The 24,186-nt window shown below is 41.3% G+C and overlaps 2 protein-coding genes across 5 annotated transcripts in view; one reads left to right on the top strand and one right to left on the bottom strand.

Moving 5' to 3' along the window:
- Positions 1-7,882: 7,882 nt before the first annotated feature.
- On the bottom strand, positions 7,883-15,358 carry lg20h7orf26 (linkage group 20 C7orf26 homolog). Of its 4 annotated transcripts, XM_025006813.2 has the most exons (9): positions 15,245-15,314; positions 14,867-14,928; positions 14,588-14,788; positions 14,280-14,501; positions 12,767-12,932; positions 12,407-12,684; positions 12,050-12,287; positions 10,161-10,200; positions 7,883-8,276 (listed from the first exon to the last, which is right to left on the bottom strand). In XM_025006813.2, exons 3-9 carry the CDS (start codon positions 14,780-14,782, stop codon positions 8,051-8,053), a joined length of 1,365 nt encoding a protein of 454 aa, XP_024862581.1. In that variant the 5' UTR covers positions 14,783-14,788; positions 14,867-14,928; positions 15,245-15,314; the 3' UTR covers positions 7,883-8,050. The 4 variants fall into 4 exon arrangements, with proteins under 4 accessions (XP_024862581.1, XP_017275678.1, XP_024862580.1 ...); XM_017420189.3 differs by lacking the exon at positions 14,867-14,928 and having other exon boundaries at positions 15,245-15,358; XM_025006812.2 differs by lacking the exon at positions 15,245-15,314 and having other exon boundaries at positions 12,407-12,681; positions 14,880-14,921.
- Positions 15,359-15,557: 199 nt separating this feature from the next.
- Positions 15,558-24,186, top strand: part of rgs11 (regulator of G protein signaling 11) — a 15,469-nt gene continuing 6,840 nt past the window's right edge. Inside the window, exons 1-12 of the mRNA XM_017420336.3 lie at positions 15,558-16,307; positions 16,542-16,638; positions 17,526-17,576; positions 19,984-20,090; positions 20,294-20,345; positions 20,422-20,480; positions 20,601-20,677; positions 20,762-20,843; positions 22,318-22,386; positions 23,229-23,252; positions 23,352-23,413; positions 23,644-23,757. Of these exons, the coding sequence (XP_017275825.1) occupies positions 16,245-16,307; positions 16,542-16,638; positions 17,526-17,576; positions 19,984-20,090; positions 20,294-20,345; positions 20,422-20,480; positions 20,601-20,677; positions 20,762-20,843; positions 22,318-22,386; positions 23,229-23,252; positions 23,352-23,413; positions 23,644-23,757 (857 nt within the window). The 5' untranslated portion in view covers positions 15,558-16,244. The remainder of the gene's footprint in view (positions 16,308-16,541; positions 16,639-17,525; positions 17,577-19,983; positions 20,091-20,293; positions 20,346-20,421; positions 20,481-20,600; positions 20,678-20,761; positions 20,844-22,317; positions 22,387-23,228; positions 23,253-23,351; positions 23,414-23,643; positions 23,758-24,186) is intronic.

Raw genomic sequence — 24,186 nt, forward strand, 5'->3', positions numbered from 1 at the left:
AGAAGTCTAATTGTGCCTGATTTACATGACCAATACGACAGGGTGTTATGTAATTCAAACATAAAGTACAAAGTTTTAACCGTCTGCATGTCAACAATCTGTTCCAAAGCCAAAACTGGTAACTAATTGTCACCTCTGTCTGCAAGGATGGAGGTGATTTGACTGGCCTGATAAAAAAAAAACCACACACACACACAAGTTGTGCCAGCAGCTGGAAAAGGGGGAAAATACTGATAAATTAGTTCTGATTTCACTCAATGTTACTTTCATACAGACATGGCTGAGAAATCAACAGGCCCTGTGATTGGACATCGATGATGGGGAGGAGAAAATCAGTCGCCACTGGTGGTAAATTATTAGTAACTCTTAAACAGTAAACACAGTCCTTTTTCTTTTTTTATGACTAGTTTCCCATTATGTTTATTTGCCATCACTTTTAAATACTGATTACTGAGCCTTTGTAGGATTATGTGACTGGACCTATAATTGCTACTTTTGTATGACTTCAGTAATTATATGTTTACACCTGGCAGCCAACAGGCATTTCGTAAGAACTAATGATTGGTTAATGCCATTTCGGGTGTTCCTAATGTTCCCACGGTGCAATTTCTAAGCCGTTTTTTATCATATTTACCTTCAAATTTTAGGAGATGCGAATTAGGAGTTGACGTGATCGATGAGATGTGTACAGCATGAAAACTCACCCTAAATGCAGCTTTTAGAACATGCACATTACACTGTAGTACCTAAAATTAATCAAACTATTGTAAATCTCCTGCTACACAAAGCAGTTGACATGATTACTGTGAGCGCTCTTGGAAGCAGTGGCTTCACATTCAGAGATTTAAAGCCTTAAAAGTTCAAGAGCCCTTTTCCTACAAGTGGTTGATGTAGTTTCATGCAGTTTAAGGTTAAGAATGTAAAGTTACAAACAACAATAATAAGTTTTTTTTTCTAGTGTAATCTTCACTCAACTCTGATGTGCTCAGACTGCTGTCACACTAAGTAATATGGCATTTGTTGGTTCAATGAATTGTTAACTTAGCATCAGAAAAGTTAAGAACTACTAAGAACAGTAAGAACAACTTTTTTTTTTTTACTAGTACTTAAACCACTGTAATAAAGGGTTTCTCAGAATAGTAGCATCACAAGGAAGTTTGTTTGGAGAAAAAAATGTAGTGTGCAGCACACAGAGTGCTGCAAGACTAAACCACTTGTCAGAGATAATCAGAAAAGACCAAACATAATGTTTCACATCTCTTCTACCACCAGAAATACATCCCCTTTTGTGAACGAGCAAAACTTTTTTACTAAAAACTGTTCGACACATTTATTTTATCTAAAGAGGAAGAGCATAGAATACTTTTGTTTTCATTAAACTGATAGTTAACTTTGGGTACTTCCTTCTTTTCAGTAGAAAACACCTGAGAAGAAGATTGCAGAACTGATTTGGAGCCACTTTAATTGTTGCAGATCATCTGCCTTCATCTTATCCTATCCCAACATCCTCCTCTGACACACCAGCCCTCTGCCATATCCTCTTTCATAACAACCACAAACCTTTTCCATGGTCTCAAACCTTCTCTTTCAGTAGTGTGAAAAATCTCAAATAACCCAAAGGCCACATCTCAGACTCAGTAAGCCTCATTTGGCATAATACATGTTAAAAGTTTATGCGTCGTATGAGACAATCTGGAGTGGTAGAGAAGTATGTTAGACTGGTACAGGACATGTATGAGGACAGCAGGACAGTGGTGAGGAGTGCTGTAGGAGGGACAGATAGCTTCAATGTGGAGGTGGGACTGCATCAAGGATCGTCTCTGAGCCCCTTCTTGTTTGCTCTGGTGATGGACAGACTAACAGATGAGGTCTGTCCATCTGTTTGCAGATGACATTGTGGTCTGTGGTGAAAACAGGGAACAGGTGGAAGATAGCTTGGAGAGGTGGAGGTATGCAAAGATGAGGGATGAAAGTCAGCCGTAGCAAGACAGAGTACATGTGTGTAAATGACAGAGAGGCAGGTGGAACAGTGAGGCTACAAGGAGCAGAGGTCACAGAGGTGCAGGACTTCAAGTACTGTCCAGAGAGTGGTAAAAGAGGCGAAGAAGAGAGTCCAGGCAGGGTGGAGTGGATGGAGAAAAGTTTCAGGAGTGATCTGTGACAAAAGGGTGGCAGCAAAGGTTTAAAGGAAGGGTTTACAGACAGTGGTGAGAGCAGCCATGTTGTATGGTTTGGAGACAGTGGGACGGACAAAAAGACAGGAGACAGAACTGGAAGTGGCAGAGCTGAAGATGTTGATGTTGTCCTTGGGAGGGACAAGGATGGACAGGATTAGGAATGAGGTCATCAGAGGTACAGCTCAGGTTGAAGGACTGGGAGATAAAGTTAGAGGCGTCAGACTGAAACAGTTTGGACATGTGCAGAGGAGGGACAGTGGGTATAATGATAAAAGGATGTTAGAGATGCAACTGCCAGGAAAAAGACAAAGAGGAGACATATGGATGCAGTTAGAGAGGACATGGAGGTAGTTGGAGTGAGGACAGAGGACACAGAAGACAGAGTTAGATGATGGAGGAAGATGACTCGCTGTGGAGACCCCTGAAAAGGGAACAGCCAGAAGCAAAAGCAAAAAAAAAAAAAATTTGAAAAACACTAAACAGCCCCTCTTCTCTGTAGAAAGAACATAATGACATGGCTTAGGTTGCATCTGAACAAAACACAAGACTTCTGGATAAATGACACCAAGGCAGAGATGTATACCCATAATGCACAGCAGCAGGTTTAGAGAAAGCCAACTTCTTTGAATCAGCACAAACACCTCATATCACCTTTCAGCACAGTGGCGGAGGGCTAAAGATTTGGGCTTGTTTTACAGTTACAGAACATGATCGCCTTGCAGTGATGGAGCCAGTCATGAATTATTTTTGTGGATTCTTGAGTCAAATGTGAGGCCATCTGTCTGACAGTTAAGGCTTGGGTGAAAATGTACCATACAGCAGGATAATCCCAAACACAGCAGCAAATCTGTAACAGAATGGCTGAAAAAAGAGAAAAGAACCAAGGTGTTACAATGACCCACTCAGTGACTTGAATTGCGTGAAACCTTAAAAGACCTGTGAATGAATGAAGGCTGACCAACCTCATTGAACTGAAGCAGCACTGTAAAGAAGAGTGGCCCACACGTCCTCCACAACACCTTGGGAGATCACACAGAAGACTGTTACTTCAAGCTACTGCTGCTGAACTTCGTTCTACAAATTAGTGAATACTGAATCTTAGTTTTTCCACACACTTCAGCATTTAAGCTCAGTATTTGTTAAATCACAACAGTAATTTCACACGTTTATCTGAGGTTGTGTTTACTTCATTTTAATTACAGTAAACCTTAAAACTGAAAGTGAGTGAGTGTTCTCATTCTCCTGGACACTTTCTGTGATGAGTAACTCAGGAGAAGTTAGCGTGCAAATAAGCTAGGATTGCCAGCTTGGTAATTTTTACCTGCTGGTGTGCCGCAAGAGGTTTAGTCATGCTACTTCGCAAACATGCATTACGATACACAAGTTAACACAAAAATAAGGAACTACAAACGGAGATCGCGTTTGTTTCACGGGGTGAGATCAGGTAATTTTAGATAGCTAAAAATGGACCTTATCTCAACTCAACTACCAACTCTCTGAGGAGCGAGAGACTTATGAGAAAAAAGAGGCCCCGTGTTTCCCACAGTGCCACGAGAACCTCTTTCTGAGGTGAAGTCAATTACAAGCTCAACCTTTTCAGGATGTAAACTTTGTAACAGTGATCTTGTCTTTGAGGAAAACTAATGGGGGTGGTCCAACAGAAAGCACAGCCGTATTTATGGTCTTTATTTCCTAAAGTCTTGTGTTGCTGGAAATAAGTAAAAAAGCCTGATAATGATAACTTGTTCTGTGTGCACTGACAGAGAGCTTTTAATAGCATGAGTCCTACAAGCCAACTGAAGGAGTTTTACTTCTCTTTGTCGCCCCCCCCCCCACACACACACACACACACATCCATTTGATGTTTTGACTGCAGGTGACTGTTATTGCGTCCATGATAGAGGAAGTGCAAATAGACGCATTTAACACCTGCGTTGATGCTATGCAAAAACAATGAACATGAGGAGGAGGTCAAAATCTGGTTCTTTATCTTCTCTACATCTGCATTCTTTTAAGGATTTTGCAATTAAACTTAAACTCTTTCTACAAGACCGATTCCGATAAAGTTGAGACGCCGTGTAAAATGTGAGTAGAAACCAAATGCAAGGATTTGAAAATCTCAACTGTTCAAAACTGTTCTGTGGTCAGACAAATTAAAATCTGAAAATCCTTTTGGAAACCACAGACACCACATCCTCCATGCTAGCCTATTATCAGTGCACAGTTCAAAAGCCTGCTTTTCTGATGGTATGGGGGTGCATTAGTGTCTATGGCATGGGCAGCTTATGTCACAGCTTTTAGCTGTTTTTGCCTTTTTTTTTTTAGGTTAACTTTCCTGTCACACAATCACAGTGAAAAGATGGTTACCACAAATTGTTTAAAAGTTCAATCATAATTTATTGGTCAACAAAAGGAATGCTAACAGGCATTAGTATAAAAAAGATTAAAAAAAAAAGACCTGAGAAGTAAAAGCTAGCATTAAAAACAGGTTACCAAAACAGCAAATAGTCCAAAAGTTCCAATCCTCACAGCTCAGTTCAATTCAACATTAAAAGTCTGTCACCACGCCAGCAGAGGGAGATCACCACACCATCCTGCCAGGGAGCAGTCCCATCCGCCTGCACAAAGATCAATGGTTGTAGCTCCACTGATGAACCCGGAAGTGAAGCCATCCACGTCCACTTATTCAGTCCTTTCAAGCCTGCTTGGCCCAGCTACACATCGACGTCCTGCATTCACTCGTGTGCTCTGAAAAACAACATTGGGGACTAAGAACCCGTCCAAGCAACCGCAAGAAAAAGGTGGGCTAATATGCCCAAGAAGATATGGTCACTTTCCTTTAGCTAGATGATTGCGAGCGTTGATTAAAAGACCAAGCCACCTCGCCGCAGGGTTGACAGATCGACCGGGTTTTGGAGCCAAGCCGTGGGGTGGATCCTCAGTTCTCTTTTACTTTTTTTCTTCCCACCTGATCTTAATTGTCCCGCTTAAGTAGGCCAGAAGTACCTCCTCCCAGCCAATTGGAGTCTGACAGTTGCAGTTCAGGGAGAAGGGGCAATCAACAGCAGGTGCTAATAATAAGCCAAGTGAAAAACATGCTCAATCCAAACAAATGTGAAAAACACCCAAAACACAAATAGAAATATACAATCCACACACTACACACTCAAAGTAAATCCAAACAAAATCATCAGAAAGAAGAAAACCCACTGCACTGTCTGTGACACTTACACATCTGGAAAGGCTACATCAATGCAGACAATTAAATACAGGTTTTAGAACAACATATGCTCCCATTCAGATGACATCTTTTTCAGGGAAGGCCTTGCATTTTTCAAAGTGCAAACTGCATCCATTACAACAGCATTGCTTCTTAGTAGAAGAGTGGATGCTGAATTGGCCTGCTTTCAGTCCTGATCTCTCACCAATTGAAAACATTTTGCGTATGGGACAACATTCCCTCCAAAACCTCCAGCATCTGCTCTCCTCAGTTTCTAGATGTTTATGTACTGTTATCAAAAGGAGAGGCCATGTGTCATGACCCTGAATCAACTTTTTTGAGATGTGTTGCTGCCATAAAATTCAAAATTACCTTATTTTTCATATGTTTACTATGTTCCATTGTGAGTAAAACGTGAGTTTATTAGATTTGCAAATCAATGCATTCTGTTTTCATGTACATTTTACAAAATGTCCCAACTTGTCCCAAGTGTAAAGTTGGCTCTAAGTATATCATTGATATATTATATGTTGTATGAAATTTAGCTGAGTTGTAGCCGAGAAGCATTTCTTCAGAGATAGGAGTGTCACTGAGTCACTGTCATGAGGTTGTTACTTTTTAATCTACAAACTGTAGAGCTGGCAATGATAAAATCAGGGGGAGTTAAATTATAACAAAAGTTTAAGAAAGGCTCTTAAAACTGAGAGGGTATACCGAGGCTTTCAGTGCAGTTTTGCGCAGGTAAATGACTGACGAGGCTCAGCTGAGCTGGGCTAAAACATTCATACATCTGGTTTGTGGTTGGCTTGCGGTGAATCAGTGAATCTTATTTAAGGCTTGGCTTTGGGGTGTGGGGTAACCGTTTTTCTTCAGCTGCTTAGGCTCTGCCACACAGACACACACCTGCAAGACCAAACCCAACTTTCCCCTGACACTCGTGGAAAATCTGCTAAATGCAAACATGAACAAACTGAAGAATTTAGCCAGTATGCATGTTGACACTGGCAATTTGTCCCCCCACCCCCTTCCCGTAAGGCAGACATTTACGTGCAGAGGGCAAGTTGATTAGTTGTGGTGGCCATCTTGAATTTGGTTGATTACTTTCTGAGTTTCATTAAAATCTGTCCAGTGATTCATGATATTTTGCTAACAGACAGAGTTGACTCCAGCAGTTAATGCAAAAGCTTTAAGCAGAAATCTCTTGGAATGCGCCGAGCTTTGATTATGTGTTGGGGATGACTCTCGGCTGCAACCACACAACTTTGTAGCTGAATATCTGCAAATCTGACTGACTTATAGTCGTGTTTGTGTTCCCTAAGGTCAGGTGGCTGTGGCAGCCATCTTGAATCGGGTTGGCCCCAAAAGTTAATCAGTTTTAGATGTTCACCCAATGATTAGTTTCTGAGAGTTTCATTTAAGCCTGTTGTGTGATTCATGAGATGGACAAATGCACACATAGGCCAAAATATTATCACACGCCTTTCTGCAGCGACTAATCATAATTTAATGATGTAAAGAAATGTTAGTCTGAGGAAATGGGGTTACACGACTCGTACTTTTTTTCAAACACTCTGCTCAGCACGAAGGAACTCGCGTTTTCTCTGATCGCGCCTTTTCGACTCGAGTTGTATCTCCGTGTGTCACCTTAGCCGGCCCAACTGCAATGCATCACTTTCCAAGAAAAGATATCCTTTATCAGGGTCCCACCCTCCCTGCAGGGAGGAAACCCAGAGACAGCACAATCTATACACCCACCTGCTGCAGTGTAAGGGGGGAGGGGGGGGACGTGTGATGGACAGCATCACAGTTCAGACTCTTCATTTTCTACAAGGAAGCAGAAAGGAAGCACCAAAAAAATAACAATTTCTTACACACATATTTCCTCAGCCTGCCACTATATAATATAGTTACTTATAAGGAAGTAAAACCCAAAAGAAACCACATACACACTAAATGTTTCCCAAAACTTTTGTGTATTGTGTGAAAAGAGGAAATAAAAATCATATTCTGCAGAGCACAGGAGATGATGCAATTTTCAGCCAGAATGATGGCAGCTGGGGTCCTGCTGAAAGAAATGGGGGGGCTGGGTTTTTTTTAGCTCCTCCCGTAGAATGATATCTTATCTGTATTAGAACAGGCCAAGGATTGAGGGCACAGCGATTGGCTCAAACAGACTGTGACATCTTTCAGTTAGGTAATGAGCCCCATTTAGTTTGGAAAAAAAAAAAAGGGTCACTTCATGCCACGATTTCTCTCGAATCGCCTTTTCTTCCTAAATTTCCTGTTAATCTGAAAACTGACAGTTCAGTTCACACAAGTAACAATGACTCAGTTTTAAACTAAAGCATTTTCACTCCTATACCAGTTCAAAAACACTCTCAGTACACACAAAAAACGATTAAGTTAGAAGTTTTTGGAAGAATTCTTTGCAGGTTAAAACCCAACAGCGACCTCATGTGGTTGACAGAAGGAACTACACCATGAATGAAATAAAAAAATGATTTATTATACAAGCATGTCTCAGGGTTTCAGCGTGTGAAAACCGTAGCACGTAACAAAGACACTCACAGACACACATGAATCCACACAGAACGACACTCTGCGTCCTCTCACCGCTGCACGCCTGCCGTCAAGGCGGCTCGATGCGCGTTTTTTAGTGGCTGGGTCGGAACGGGAACGGCATCCCCGTCATGAACGGCTGAGCCGGGTACTGAGCGTGAGGGGCGGGGTGAGGGCCCAGAGATGTGTGGGGCGCGTGTGCGGGGAGCGTGGCGTGTGAGGCGATGGGCGAGTGAGCAGCGTGCGGGCTGTAGGCCAGCGGCGGCGTGTGGATGTTGTTGTAGTACATCACCGGGCCGGACAGCACCAACTGCAGCAAACTGGAACACAAGCACACAAGACGGTCGTTTCTGGGTTCATACAGTGAATCACGCATGGATACCGGCCGAGGTGTACAAAGAACCATCATAAAAACAACTTCACGAGTATTTAAGAGATGACAACAAATGACAGAATTAAAGGATGAAGGTTCTGAGGCACCTCCATACTACTGCGTACGTTTAAAAACAGACTTTTTCTGCCACGTTTGCACCTCCCATGCACACACAAACAGTGTTTGGTGGGTAAAACCAGGTTTTTAACCTGCATTTCAAAGCGGACATTTTTGTAAACTGTGATTTTGAAGACTTGAGTTACGGCGCTTTTCAGACACGATGACTGCAGCAGCCCATCTTCACTTTGGGCCTCAAAAAACAAAACATTAATGAAGTCAATGTTACAGATTTTTTCAAATATTTGTATTTGGAGTCAGCCCAATTCAAGATGCCCTACCCACCTTCGAAAACACAAAAAATGACTATAACTCAGCCAATTATACAGATACTGAACTAAAATTTAGCGTGGTAGTAGCTGAGCGTTATCCCCAACACATACTTTGAGCAAATCATGTTGTGCACAATCTTTGCTTAAAACCTTAGCATGAATTCATGGATTTAAATCTGTTTGTTAGCAACACGTCTCATGAACTACTCAACTACTTCGGCTGCTCCCTCCTACAGGGGTCGCCACAGCGAGCGAAGCCGCACGGAAGATTTGGCAAATGTTTTACCCCCGATGCCCTTCCTGACACAACCTGGGCTTGAACTGGCAGCCTGAGGATTACAGGGCGGCGGCACTGACCACCTACCTGCTGAACAGATTACACTGAAACGATCAACAACAAAAGAAATCATTGGCTATTCATCTACAGCCAATTAACCCAATTCAAAATGAAGTGAACATCACTTCATCAGAATTTACAAGCTAAAGCTGTTCTTTGTCTGTATTTTGATTTGTTCTCTCCACCTGGTGTTACAGGACGCGTATTTCAGTGTTTCTGTAAGAACTGTCTGAACTAAGTTATTCGTATTATTACCGAAAAAATATCAATTCAAAAACAATTCAGAATAGTGTAAATTGGGCCCGAAACTGATTCTGCCGTGTTATGGGTGCATCTGTCCAACACCATACTAAAAACATTTAATTTTCAAGGCAAATTAGCCTGGGATTGCAGCTTTTTACAAACTGGTTCAGTCAAAACATTATGACCACTCACAGGTAAATGAAAAACACTGGTCATTTTGTTTCACCAGCACATGACAGTGAGGCAGAAAATGAATATTTTGCTGCTGAATTTAATGTAAAGGCAGCAGGTAAAAACTTAGTTTCGTTCAGTTTGGTACAAGAGCAAGATCAGTGTCAAGTCTGAGGGGTTGACTTGAAGATCCCACTCCAGTTAAACATCTGTTGAATGTGCTAGCAAAATAAAAAAAAAGATCTGTGGAGCTTCCACATCATCAATTACAGGATGTAGGGAGTCACTGAGATAGTTCAGACTTTCTGAAGTGGCGTTGTTATCAACAGTCAGTATCTTACATGGAGTAGGCAGCGGTCAGAGCATGATCAGTTTGGAGAATCAGAGGTTTTCTTAAAGGACTTCAGCTAAAAGCTACTCTGAGCGAGATTTCTGCCGCCTTAAAACAACTGTAATCTCAATCATTTCACAGCAGCTTTTATCTGCTATTTTATAAACTTTGGTTGGTTAGATTGTTTTTGCAAGTCCCTAATTTTAGTTATGAGAAGTAACATTTTCTGTCTTTTTAAGCCTTGTAGAAAAAGCCCTAAAGAAAGTAGCATGATTATTAACAACAGAATCAAAACAAAAAAACACAAAAGAAAGTGTATTGTTCTAGATCAAGTCCAAAAGCACACTTATTTGCTCTTACTTATTGTGAGGGAGGCGGGAACAGATAGCTCTCAGGTCCTCTGTGAAGACAAAAATGACACATTTTGTAATTAACTGAGTATAATGTGTATGATAGCATTTAAAAGCTACAGAATGATCAGATGACCTACTGCCTGTACATAAAATACATTTATTAAAAGCTGAGATGAGTTCATTTTTACTCTCTGCTGGTATACAGAAAACAAGGAGTATCCACAGCAGCATATAAACAAGGAGGAGGTAAAAGGGTTAGGGTTCAGTTAGAAGTCCACCCTCTTTTAATTTTAGGATTTTGTGAAATGTGGCATCCAGTAATAAAATGATCTAATCTAGAGAATCTAAAACTACTCAAGTGTACAAAAACATACAGCACATTCCACCGTGTCATTTTTTATTAAACAGAAATGAAGCCAAAGTGAAAATGTTAAGTCCAGCCCGTGAATCAGTGGCCTGTAAAACCTCCTCCTGCTGCAGGGAGGATGAGTCTTTCACATTGTCTTGGAGGAATTTTGGAATTTGACAACGTTGAGGTTTCTGCTCAGCTCTTTTCTACTTTAGCATCAATTGTCCAAAGAAACGTTGCTGCAGAAGTGCTGTGGTTCATTGAGAAGGGACTTGGAGAGAAGAAGCTTTCTTCTGGCAGCTCCTTCAAAAAAAGTCATTCTTGTTCAGTTTTTTTTTTTTCTAATTCTCCTGTCTTGAACTTTAACCTTTAACCTGCTAACCGATTCTGTTATTTTGCAGTTTCTCAGATCATGTGACGTCCTGACCTTGAGGTGAATTTTCTGGGACGTCCACTCCTGGGAATATTAGCAGCTGCCTTAAGTGTTTTCCCCTTTTAAATAATCTTTCTCTTTGTAGAATGATGACTCCCAGATAGTTTGGAAATGACCTTCAACCCTTCCCAGATTAATGAACGGAAACAGCTGCTTTTCGAAGGTCATTGCTGATGTCTTTCTACCTTGACATAGTGCTAACACACCGGTTTACTCCAGAGGAGCAAACTGAACAAACACTGATGATGATCAGTTCATCAATACGTCTGATCAGCAGCTCCTGACTGATACTGAACCTCTGAGATCCTGAGGAAGTAGCAAGAGAGGACTTAGTTTTTCCACACAGAGGTTTTCCATGTTGGCTTTAGTTTTGTTTAATAAACAGTAAATATTTTGTGTTTTTGTACACTTGATGCTAGAATCAAATCATGTTAGAACCTGGTAAAGACCAGAACAATTTTAACATGTCCTGACAGGTAAAACCAACAAACTGAAAGACTGGACTTTATTTTTGCCATGACTGTATACTCGTCCATGTAAATAACTGAGTGTTGAGGAAAACTGTAAGAAGGCATTTTGTCTTTTTGTTCTGGAAAAGACAGTACAATGTTTCCTTTGTAAAAACAGGAAAGAAAAGAAATATTAATCTCACTTAACATTTAGAGCTGGGATAATAACTCAAATTTATGGGGGGCCAAAACAAAAATTTGGTTTAAGTCGAGGGTTAGATACAGTCATGGATTATTGAAAAGCAGAAAAAAAAACTTCTTGGCTTAAAAATTGGTAAAATATCTGAGTAAATTTGGCAATAAATATGCTTCAATTTCAACAGACATTCAGTCCATCATAATATTAACAGCATGAGATCAATATCTGCACTCGATATCATTCTGCTATTACATGCATTATGTCGCTCAGAATTTAAAAAAAAAACAAACCCACAGATGTTTTTCATCCTGAAGTTCTGTGTTGTCTCTCCTTTTTTTTAACCATAATCTTGGAATCTTCTCACACATCTGATCAGCCCTTTACCACGACCTGGCCATCATGTTTTTCTGCATCCTTTGATAAAGTCTCTCTGTAAATAACCGGGCTGATTTATTCCGACTCTTACCTCTGGAGCACAGCAGGGCTCCACTGGCCATCGCCACCTGCAGGGCCTGCGCCAGCCGGTCCAGGGCCAGCTGGGACGACGCCTGGGCATCAGCTTGTGACGTGTGTGTGTGCTTGTCAGCCTGGTCCAGAAGTCGGGAAAGGTCAGAGGTCAGCGCAGCCACAGACTCCATCTGAAGCAGTGGCAGGAGACCAAAGAGCCCCTTCTCATTGAGAATGTTGGGCAAAAGCATGAAGACCTGCATGTGGAATATGATGGGGGAAAGCATTTTAATAACCTTTTTTTACATACTGGAGAAAGTTTGTGCACATTATGAATACTGGTGTTTTTAATAACTGAATCTATACACACACACACCTGTAGGACACTTAAATGTAGTGCAGAGAAGAGAGGCCTTGGGTCTGGTTCACCGTCAGAGCTTCCATCTGTCAGTGCCTGTTTCTTGTCTCTTTTGTAGGCCAGCGGCGCTTTGACGCACCAGCGGACCAAACCGCCTAGAGGTGTGACATCGAGAGAGCTGATTGGCTGGCTGCCAGAAAGGGGCGTGTTCAGGAAGGTGATCAGGACAAGGCGAGGGTCATCTTGGATCCATGATACTATCATCTGGAGGAGTTCTAGTGGAGGGGTGAGCTCTTCTGAAAGCACACAGAAAGATGTTCTGGAGGTGCTACTTGTTTTCGGATAATGTTTCGTACTTTTCGTGTAATCTTGAATTACCTGAGCTGAGGTCATACAGAGTGGTGACAGCTGTGATGAACTGGCAGCAGAAGCGTGGACTCATGCTGTGGATATTCTGCAGGGTGGGCACAGAGCCTGGTACCATACTACAGTAATCATCTACCAGCACCTGTGCCAGGCGTACGCAGTACACACGATGGGTTCTCTGCATGAGACAATAAACAACCGCAGGTCAGTACAGTCAGAAAACACACACATGCGCCTACAGCGAACAAGAGCCTTCAAAGTCTGCACAAATACCAATTTTGTCCTTCCTTATACATTATAAGACCCACACTGATGCACTTTTAATTAAGTTTGTGATGCAAGTGTGTTACAAAAGTATTTATTCCCCTTAGCATTTTATCCGTTTTTTTCTTACAACCATGAAAATACTTTGTAAGGGGGAAACGTATTTAGTTTGTGAAACAAACAAAATGTAAACCAAAAAATAAAAAGTCAATGCTTTTTAGAGCCACTATTTGCAGCAGCTCCAGCAGCAAGTCTCCTCAGGTTCATCTCCATGATCTTGGTCCATCTAACCTGGACTTTTTGTCTGTTCTTCATGACCAAACTGCTGCAGCTCCTTTAGGTTAGACGGGTGCTGCTTCTGGGCAAAAATCTTTAAATCAAACCAGATTCTCAGTTGGGTTGAGGTCCGGGCTTTGACTGGACCACTCTGGGACATTAACCAGTTCTCCTTAAACCAGTGGAGTGTTGCTTCACCAGAGTGTTCAGGATCACTGTCCTGCTGGAAACTGGACCTCCGTCCCAGTCTCACATCTCTATAAGACTCCAACAGGCTTTCTGTCAACAGCTTCTCTATAGTTTGCTTCATTAAACTTTCCTGTAACTTTTACCAGTTTCTAATGATGAAAAATGTGCCCACAGCATGATGCTGCCACCACCATGCTTCACACTGTGAGGATGGTGTTCTCTACAGGATAAAAGACATGATAAAAGACTTATGTCCTTAATGCCATAAGTTCAAGTTTAGTCTCAGTTTGGAGAGTCTCCAGTATGCCTTTTGGCAAATTTCAACTTGTCAGTCTTTTTAAGCAATTTCATTTTCCTGTCCACTCTTCCATGAAGCCCAACTATGTGGAGCTTATAGGCATCCTACAGTCAGATATTCTTATCTCGGAAGAAGAGCTTCCTTGCCCTCCTTGCCTGGTTTGTGAGTTTTGGTACACAACTCTCTTTTGAAAGGTTTGCTGGTGTTGGTACAATATGTCCATTTTCTAATAATGGATTTAATGGAGCTCTGTGGGATGTTCACGGTTTATATCTTTTTTAATAGATGGTGATTTCTTATATGTGAAGAGGGACAGTGGGTATATTGGTAAAATATTGTTAGAGATACAGGATACAGCTGTCAGGAAGAACACAAAGATGACTCAGAAGACAGAGATGGAGGAGGACGACTTGCTGTGGTGACACCTGAAAAAGGAATAGCTAAAAAAAAAAAAAAGACCAGATGGTGAATACTTTTACAACCCCCTATAATCCTCACCTGTAACCATGAAGCAGCACACTCCAAAATAGGAACCCTGCCCATAGCAACCGCCATGGAAACAAGTTTGCCCAGCAGCACCATGCGACTTTCATCTGCCTGGTTTCCCTGAAGACTAAAGAGGGCAGAGAACATCAGCTGGCGGACCGTGTCCCGACTCTGCTCCTGAAAACAGCTGCACATAATCTCCAACAGCTGGAGCTCCTGGAGAGCACTCATCTTCTGTAAAAAAAAAAAAAAGCACACAGAGATCTTATGGCCTGTCCAACACTGTGAGTTTCTTCCTTCCCTTTAGGATCCTGTCTTACCCTGACGGGGGCGCCTCTGTCCTTGGGTGCATGCAGAATGAACTCCTCAACCAGCTCCAGGGTTTTCGAATCAACCTGAGGAGGCTGCCTCCCGGACTGCACCAGGTTACAGATGTAAATGTCCAGGTGGTACAGCAGCTCCTTCGCTGCACTCAGGACATCCCGAGGCAACAAAGACTGACGAATGTCACCCATCAGAACCTGACAGAAACACATGCAAAATGTTTAATGTTATAATAATATATCCACAATACGTGACAGAATGTGCTTCATATGTACCTCATGCACTAACTTTAATTTGTAGGTTTGAAGTCATACAACATGGGTAAACATCTTTGGTACTGCAGTTATAAGACACAAACATTTAAACTAAAATTCATTCAGCTTTTTTTATTTACTTATTTATTATCCCAAAATGAAAAACGACTACGCAGAGAATAGCATTAAAAGTAAAACCTTTCAAAAGTCTAGTTTTCATGTATGTTGGGTAAAATGTTGGATAGCAGCTCAACACTGGCTGACTCGGTCGGTGTTGCATCTTGAGACCTAAACTGATAAAGTTAAAAAAAAAAACAGCGGCTAGTTTCAGCTTCACAGCAAATGTCGGGTGTATTAAGTATCATCACTGAAACATAAAAACGTAATTAAAGCTCTCACCGCTACACAGGGTCCTTAAATGACGAAAAATGTGCCGAAATCGAATGGGATGTAAATCCGCGAAACAAATACTTCCGGTTTGTACGGAAGCCTGCATGGGATAAAAACAGACGGCATTGACATTTTGTCGGTGTGTTGTTTAGTCAGTTATTATAGTTGCGTGAATTCTTATTTATCGAAGGAGCCTGCATAGGAGCTCTGCATGGGACAGGCACCTGTTATTATTCACCTCTAAGTTATTTGTTTGTTTAAATAGTTTTTATTCTCAACTTTAATGCAGCCCGAATTGAATAAGTACACAAATCATATATCAAAACGACGTAATTCGCAAGAAACGACGCCAACACTGATCGGGGTGTTTTTAACCTGTCATATCTCTGACATAAAGCACTGTGGAAATATGAAATTTTACATCAACGACAAGTAAGTTTTCTAGTTTGCCATCAACTAACATACTTTGACTTTATGTTGCTTTTGTTTACTGTGCCTTTTAACACACAGGGACAATAAATATTCTAATTTATAGATCTGTGGCTTTATATTTTCCAATAAAAACAACAAAAGACTAAATTTACAGGTATTTTATCTGTGGTTCTAGAGCCAAATGTGCCTCTTTCCGAAGTGGCTCCTACTAAAAACACGAACCTCACTATTTTGTTTTTAAATTTACAGTAGAAAACAATAATTTTATCTGTTTACCTGTCCAAACGTTTTGAAATACGTTCGTGTAATTTCTGCAACAGAACAACACTAAAAACACAAGCAGCTTGTTTGAGCTGCCAGTGTGAACTCAGACATCAGTCCACATTTCAGCTGCTATAAACCCAGAGTCTCCAGGATTTCAGGACCAGAGTCAGCTGAATGTGACACCTGCGCGCCCCCGCCGGGCGCACGAGAACGGGACCGCCTGCTGCCGCGCGCCCCCGCTGCCGCGCGCTCCTAGCAGCACTTTTTTTTTGCACTTTGCAGTCCTGCCGACAGACCCGAGGCGTCCCGCAAGATGACGATCAACACCCTGGCTAAAGGGGAGCTGCGGCGGGAGCAAATGTCATGTTTTCAGAAGGTAAGAATCTGCGGCTCTGGTTCTCGGAGTTGGTGTTTGGTTCGCTTTTATTCAACCTATTTGAAGAGGTTAAATTAATATAAAAAATAAAAAAAACATGCTGTTGTAATGTGGGAACTGTTTGTTTCTCTTTTGAACTTCTGACTTATTTCTAGGCGTGTTGACTGAGTCTTCCTACTTTGTGTGTGTGTGTGTGTGTGTGTGTGTGTGTGTGTGTGTGTGTGTGTGTGACAGATGGAGAAAGTGGTTGTAGCCATGCAGGACCCTGACATTGGCATAAAAATGAGAAACCAAAGACTGCTGATCACTGTCATCCCTCACGCCATGACAGGTCAGTGTGTGTTTAATCCACACACGTGTTTCTGCTCTCAGCCATACTGCAGCTTCTACTTGTGTAAAGTATAAATACTCATTCAGCACTCACACTTTTGTTTCCCTGCTTTTTATTGTTCTGTACTTTTTCAAAAAAATAAAAAAATTCTGCATATTTTGTGCCTAATTATATATCAAAACATCCATCTCGTTCAGATGGCTGCTGGGACTTTTGATTTTTGTAACTTTTTATACTTTTCAAAATATTTAACCATTGACAAATATTTTACTTAAGATATATGTCGAAATCTCTTTAATTCCTTCAAAAACATTGTTTTCTTTGAAATATGTGTTTAGCATACTTGGGCTGTTTTTGTCTTCTTATGCTACTTTTAGCTAGCCTTTTGCTACTTTTGGTTTTTAGCTAGCCTTTTGCTACTTTTGGCTTTAACTAGCAATTCTTTTGTGACTTTTAGCATTTAGCTAACTTTGTAGCTTTTTGCACCATTTTGGTTTAATTTTATTTTTTTTGTCTTTTATGTTTGTTTCCATGGTCTCCTGTGTTCAGTATTATTGTTTTTCTTATTTATTATTTTGCGTGCAGGACTTTGGCCGACAGCAGTTGTTTTTAAATGTGCTATATTAAAGAATTTCACTTGCAGCTAATGTTTTACTACTTTTTGATTTTAGCTTGAGTTCAGCTTTCTTTTAGCCTTAATTAATGTTCTGCTTCGTCTAGCTTTTAGCTGGTGTTTTGCCTGTTTAGACTTTTAGCCAGCGCTCTGCTTCTTTTAGCTCAAACAACCCAGGTGTGGCTTCGACTGCAGATTTCAGCTCTCAGCCGTCGCGCTGCATCTTTGCAGGAAATGCAGTTTCTCTAATTTAATTTTGGTGATTCTTCTACAGGTCTTGATATAATTACCTGGTTGGTCCAAAAGTACAGAATCAGCGAGGAGGGTAAGTTAGTGTGTGATGGGTGTTATTCTCTGTGTGAATACCTGCGTGTGTGTGTGTTGCTTTGGAGAGTTGCTGGGATATGGTGTTTTCTCTCCAGATGGCGTGGAAGTGATTAGTGTGTGTGATATGGGGTTGCTGTTTCCAGTAAACAGGAACAGGGCGAGCCCTCCTGGGACCAAGTTTGACGAAGTCACCTGATGATGTGTGTTTGATTAGTGTCCCCGCTGAGGTCCTTACCTCTGAGGATATTACCGTGCCTGAACTAAATTAAGGGCTGAAAGGAAAAAGAGCACTTTGTTCCCTTTTGGCTCAGTGTGAACTAAAATAAGAACGTGGACTCAGTCAGCAAAGAGCTAATTAAAATGTATTAGACATGTTCTAGTTGTTATTCATAAAAGTGGGGCTCTTTAAAAGAATAAAGAGAGACGGGGGGTCAGTGTGGTGTTTCAGCTCTGGTATACTGGAAAGCTTTGAGGTGTGGGACTGACAGAAATCCTTCTTTTATCACCTGCCACCAAAAGGAAAAACGGGGACGATAAAATAGCTTTAACTCAGCCAAGTTTCACACATATTGAGCTACAATTTGTTGTGGCAGTAGCTGAGAGTCATCCCCAACACTAACTCTGACTGTGAAATATATGGCTCAGTGTCTTTGGCATGAACTGACAAGAGTCAGCCATGTTTGTCTGTTAGCAAAACACCTCATGAACCATTGGTCAAATTTTAATGAGACTCTCAGAAAATAATCCTTGGATGTAGATCTCCAACTGATTGCCTTTTGGACTCGACCCATTTCCCGATGGCCGCCACAGCTAAATGACTTTAGCAAACCCAGAAATGGCTACAACTCGGCCAGTTTTACAGACATGGAGCTTGCAGATTTGTGTGCAGTTGTGCATAATGTTGTTTTCGAGATACGACCCAAACAGCTATACCTTTTGTCATTTCTCAACAAAAGGGAGGTGATCTGTTGCTGAGGACCATTTTTGACTCAGGTTGACTAATCAGTTGTACAACCCCTGGCAAAAATGACAGAATCACCACTCTTTGGGGATGTTTTTTTCAATTGTCTAATTTTGTATAATTAAAAATAAATAAATCACAGACTCGCCACAACTATCATTTTTCAAAATTCCATCAGTTGAAAGGACGTTTGGTGATGAGGACTTCATTTTTCAGATGATAATCCATCTTGCCGTCGTGCAAAGAACATGAAAACTTTCCATCAAACATGTATAAAGTTAAAGGCAAACAGTCCAGATCTCAGTCCAGCTGAAAATCTCTGCTGGAAATGAAAGAAAATGGTCAATGATAAGACTCCAACCCTCAAAGCTGATCTTTAACAGCAATAAGAGACAGACTGATGAAGAGTACTGTTTGTCATCAGTTCGGTTCATCCTCAGAGGATTCAAGCTGTTAGAAGGAAAGAGGCGGCGCAACAAAGTACTAATGGTTCAGCCTTTTTCTCAAGATTCTGTCATTTTTACTCTACTTAATCTAAAAACGTAGCTGTGACTGACCACAACAATTATATTTCTTACCTTTTTTGTTGTTCCGGTTGGAATTTTGAAAAAATTATAGTTTTGAGGCATATTTGTGATTTATTTTATTTTATTTATACAAAATTACTAATTGGAAAAACATGCTCTGAAAGTGGTGATTCCATCATTTTCTGCCAGGGGCTGTAGATGTACGTCCAATGATTACCTCCTGAAAGTTTTGTTAAAATTCATTCTCTGGTTCAGGAGATATTTTGTGAACTGATACACAAATGAACACACGCAGACACGGGCAACTGCACGATCGGTTGCCTAAAGGACACACAATGTGTGGAGCCCAGACAATTTCAACAATTAAAAAATAAATAAATAAAAAGTTTTAAATTAATTTTTACAAAAAACTTAAAAAAAGAGTTTGAAGTCTTGAAGTCTTGGCCAAAACAATCACATGAGAAAGAAAGCCTCGATCCAGGACCGTTGAATTTGTGCTGCTCCCCTAAACCTGTAATCCTGTTACTCCCAAACCCAACTAATAATAATAATAATAATAATAAAGAAAAGGACTGACAAAAAGACATGGCGGGACTCAGCAGAACTTGTTCCACTTGGATGTTTTTGAAAGTTTTGCCAACTAATCAGCTGTGAAAAGAGAAGACACATTAATAATACAGACAACTCATTCATAGACTCTCGGGGTGCGTAGGAAAAACATACAGGATCAGCTGCACTTCCTCAGTTTCAATCTCTTCCCAGAATCCGTTCAGTTTTGGAGCTTTAGTCCTGATTAAACACACAGACCACCTTGTAACGCAGGTCTTATCTTATCTTAGGCTCATTTGATGTGAGGTCATTTTCAGAAATCGCTGTTCGTACAATGAAGATGACACTTCTTCTGGGCTCTTTTTCAGAGGCTCTGCATCTCGGTGGCATGCTGCTGAAGTACGGATACGTTTACCCGCTCAAAGAACCACGGTGCCTCGTGTTACAGCCTGATGAGTCGCCCTACCGCTTCCAGGTCCACACTTCATACGAAAAAGTTGCCTTTCTTCCGTTTATCTTCGACTGAAGTTCTGTTTTTTTGTTGCTTTTGTTCTCTGTTAGTGTCTTATTTAACTTTTTACTCTCGCTTCATTATCCTAATTCCAACAGTAATCTAGCACTCATTTACCACTCTGTCTGTGCATTGTTCTCCTTTTTATAAAAAAAATGGGTTTCCAGACTCCCTACTTTTGGACAAGTACAAGATGGCCTGCCACGGAGCTGGATTATGGTAGGAACTAAGTTCTCAGCACAAACATATCCTGTGTTCCATGTCTTTCATTGCTGTTTTCATTTTCCATCCACAGCAATCTATTTGGCTAAAAAGAACATAAGAAAACAAGGAGAACTGATGGAATACGAAAGGGTAGGATGAGTGTGTGTGTGTAAGAGTCAGAGACTGTGTGTGTGTCGGGTATAATGAATTATGTAGGAAAGATTTTACTGCAAGAGGTCTGCAGCATCACTTCTCATCCCTCCTTTTTAGGAAAGGTACAGTCTGTTGCACAAGAGGATCAACCACACCTGGGACTTTGTGGTGATGCAAGCCAGAGAGCAACTCAGGTGCCCTCACACACATCCACGCAGACACACACACACCATGAAACGTGCACACACACACACTTACACTGGGATTTTCATGTTTAGAGCGTCCAAACAGAGGAGGAAAGCTGACCGGATTGTTCTTGAATGTCAAGAGCAGGCTTACTGGCTCATCAACAGATCCCCGGTACGTTCAGTACAATTACACCACTGTACTACACAGCGTACTATACTCCACTATATAGTACTATATACTTAACTATATGTTGTACTTTACTGTTCTGTAATATGTGATTCAAGTCTTGTTCTGGTGTTTACTGCAGTTAAACAAGCTAAACTCAATCTGTTCACTTTAATATTGAAAACTACACCCGATTCTGTGCACCTGGTGACTCGGTTAATACTTTTCATGCCGCACTATTCCATATTACTACATTAGAGTGTGCTACACTGCACACTTACCCACATTATCCCGTGCTGCACTAAACTGTACAGTGCTGAGCCCAGAAAACCTGGGCTTGAAGAACCATTCACCTCCCAAAGTTAAGACTCAACAGAGCCACCTTTTGTAGCATTTTTTGTTTGTTTTAAATCATTTTTCAGACTTGTAACACAATTCTTTCTAAAACAACAACATACTTGTTTGAAAGAACACCACTTGAGCTAATAATAAACCTCTACACTTTTGCACGCCACTGTTTGCTCAGTTTGTCTCTATTTATATAAAACAGATTTCCCCCGAGAATTTCTCTGTATGTTGCTCCATCCATCTTTCCTTCAACTCTGACCAGTTTCCCAGTCCCTGCTGATGGAAAACATCCCACTCAGCATGAGGCTGCCACCACCGTGCTTCACTGTGTGGAAGGTGTAAAAACGCTTGATTTGAGGTGGTAGGTTTGCTCCAGACATGGTGTTGTCCTAGATGGACAAACATTTAATTTTAGTCTGATCTAAGCACTTCTTCCAAACTTCTTCCACTTCTTCTTATAAATATTTGACAATAAACATTGGCTATACTATACTATACTATGCTATGCTATACTATACCATACTATAAAAGTAAGTACAAATTGAAATAGTATTAAAATTGTCTTGCAGCGTATAAAGCAGACAGAGTCCCCACTAATGTTCAGCCACAGTTCCTTGTGCCTTCTGCATGAAATATTTAAACTATCTGGTAAAAGCTTGAGCTGACAAAAGGAGAAACAGTAATGTGCGGTTGTGTCACAAAGAGAGGAAGCACATCATCTTCAGTCCTTTGTTACGTAAGAACACCACTTCATTCGTCTCACAGAGACACCCAAACAGAAGGGGGTAAGTTGGGAAAAGAGTGGACAGAAGGCAGCAGGGAAGGGCTGATGGACGGTGCAGACGGGTATAGCGACGCAGGGATGGGCATTACACAGAAACAAGGGGTTTGCAGGAGGGACTCCATCTTGTCTCGACCTTATGAATTAGGGACGAGGAGGGAGAAAAAGAAAGAAACCCGGGACTGAAAGTCAGAACTGGTGATGTGGAAACTTCAAGGAAGGTTAAGTGCTGACTCATGCATTCACTCTGAACAGACTAACACACACACACACACACTCATTCTGCATAGACACACACATCAGTCACGTTATACTTCAACTTTGTGTGTATTTTATTTTATTTTTTTCCAGCCAGGGGTGCAGAGTGTACTGGACATGGGACTACAACGACCAAGTAGCCAGAGCTTACAAGTAACTCTGGTCAGTGCCCTTCCTCTTCTGACCAATATTTTATTTTATAGAAAACATTAAATGACCTACCTTTGTTTATTAATGATTTACCTAAACGTAACTCCACAACAGGCTGCAGAGCTACGGAACAGACAAATGGTGCGAGCGTGACAGTGGTTTTAGAATTAACTTTGTCTCTGAACGGCACAAAAACTGCCTCAATATGTTTGACAATCAGACATAAAGTCTGTAATGATGTTACTGTTAGTGATCAGATGGAAATCCAATCTGGAGCCTGTCTTGGATTGGGTTGGCTCCAAATGTTAATCAGTTGTAGACGTAAAACCAGTGATTATTACTTGAAAGCTTCATTCAAATTTGTTCCGTGGGTCTTGAAATATTTTGCTAACAGACATGCAAACACACAGACCTGGGCAAAAACATTACCGTCCGCCTTCGACTCACTGGACATCCTAATGTGCCAGCATACTGCATGTCTAACACTTTCACTGCTTTTCTGTCTTCTTGCTGCTGGGATTATTTCAAAGTAAGTGTCAATGAAGCTGCACTCCCCTTTGTGTTCCCTAAAAGTGATGTTTATCTACTTAAAGGTTAAAATGGCAGCGCTTGTCGGGACAGAGTAGTGTCTGATTAGTGATTTTCAGTTGCTGAAATAAGCTTTTTTTTATTTAACAAATGCGTCAGATATCATGACTGATGGGACGGTTTTAGAATTTATATTCTGAATTTGTTGTGTTTTATTATTCAGAGCTGTCACAGGAGGGCAGAAAGGCTCATTTTACCTTCAGATGTAAATACTGTTCACTGTTCCGCCCTGTGTGATCAACCTGTCTTATTCTTCACAGAACTAGAGCAGCGACTTCTACAAAAGAGAGGTAAAAGATGCCTCCCTTTTTAAGTGCAGCGCAGACATTTGTGCGTTTATTTTATTTTATTTTTTTTTTACGGTCGCGCGTCTCTGCGTTTGTTAACAGATTGAAGCATTCAGACGGGCTCTTGGGAGAAATCGAGTAAAGTCATCCGTCTGCCTAGAAGGGTACGTGTCGACGTGACGAAGCCTCACACACACACACCCATAAGATCTAATGGATTTGCTATTGCCTGAACCACATTCCCCATCTTCCAACACACAAAGCTTAGTGCTCTCTCTCTCTGTAAGAGCAGCTAATGGATTCTTCCCGAGGCAAGTTGGAATGAGGGGCCATTAACCGCTACGATCTGCTGCACTAATGCAATAATGCCGTGTGTGCATCTGCATCTGTGCAGTTTCGTGAACTACAGCGAGCAGTACCAGAACCACGATCCCATTATGCAAGGCTGCCTTCCCAGTAACCCCTGGATCTCTGATGACACGGCGTACTGGTCGATGAACTCTGAAATGTGAGGCAAGACACAGCCCACTGTACAGCAGCAGTCCACGCAAAATGCATGCTTTTTATTGTTCAAGGGGAACATTTAGGCTAAATAAACACGGTTTTGTCGATGAATTCTTTTCTTTCTGCTGGAAACCACATAAACAAGTGACAAACGATGGGAAGATGATGTTTTTTGATAAATCTTAGCTATTTTTCTGTCATTTTTATGTCCCTAAATATTCGAAAAGTCTTCCTATTCTTTGTCCTGAGTCAGTGACAAAGCTTTTTAATGTCACCACAGCCCCTCTCCCTGGGCTGCCACCTTATCGTGGTGGAGGGGTTTGAGTGTCCCAATGATCCTAGGAGCTATGCTGTCAGGGGCTTCATGCCCCTAGTAGGGTCACCCAAGGCAGACAGGTCCTAGGTGAGGGGCCAGACGAAGTGCAGCCCGAAG

This window comes from Kryptolebias marmoratus, linkage group LG20 (assembly GCF_001649575.2).
Source record: "Kryptolebias marmoratus isolate JLee-2015 linkage group LG20, ASM164957v2, whole genome shotgun sequence".
In the NCBI taxonomy this organism is placed as follows: Eukaryota; Metazoa; Chordata; class Actinopteri; order Cyprinodontiformes; family Rivulidae; genus Kryptolebias; species Kryptolebias marmoratus.

Bases quoted from the DNA above. Each gene is read 5' to 3' on its own strand.
- lg20h7orf26 (XM_037981882.1), bottom strand. From the start codon at position 14,903: ATGACTTCAAACCTACAAATTAAA. The intron at 14,502-14,587 runs GTAAGACAGGAT...TTTTTTTTACAG, and splicing joins ACAGAGGCGCCCCCGTCAGG to AAGATGAGTGCTCTCCAGGA. The intron at 12,288-12,406 runs GTGTGTGTGTGT...TTCCACATGCAG, and splicing joins TACATTTAAGTGTCCTACAG to GTCTTCATGCTTTTGCCCAA.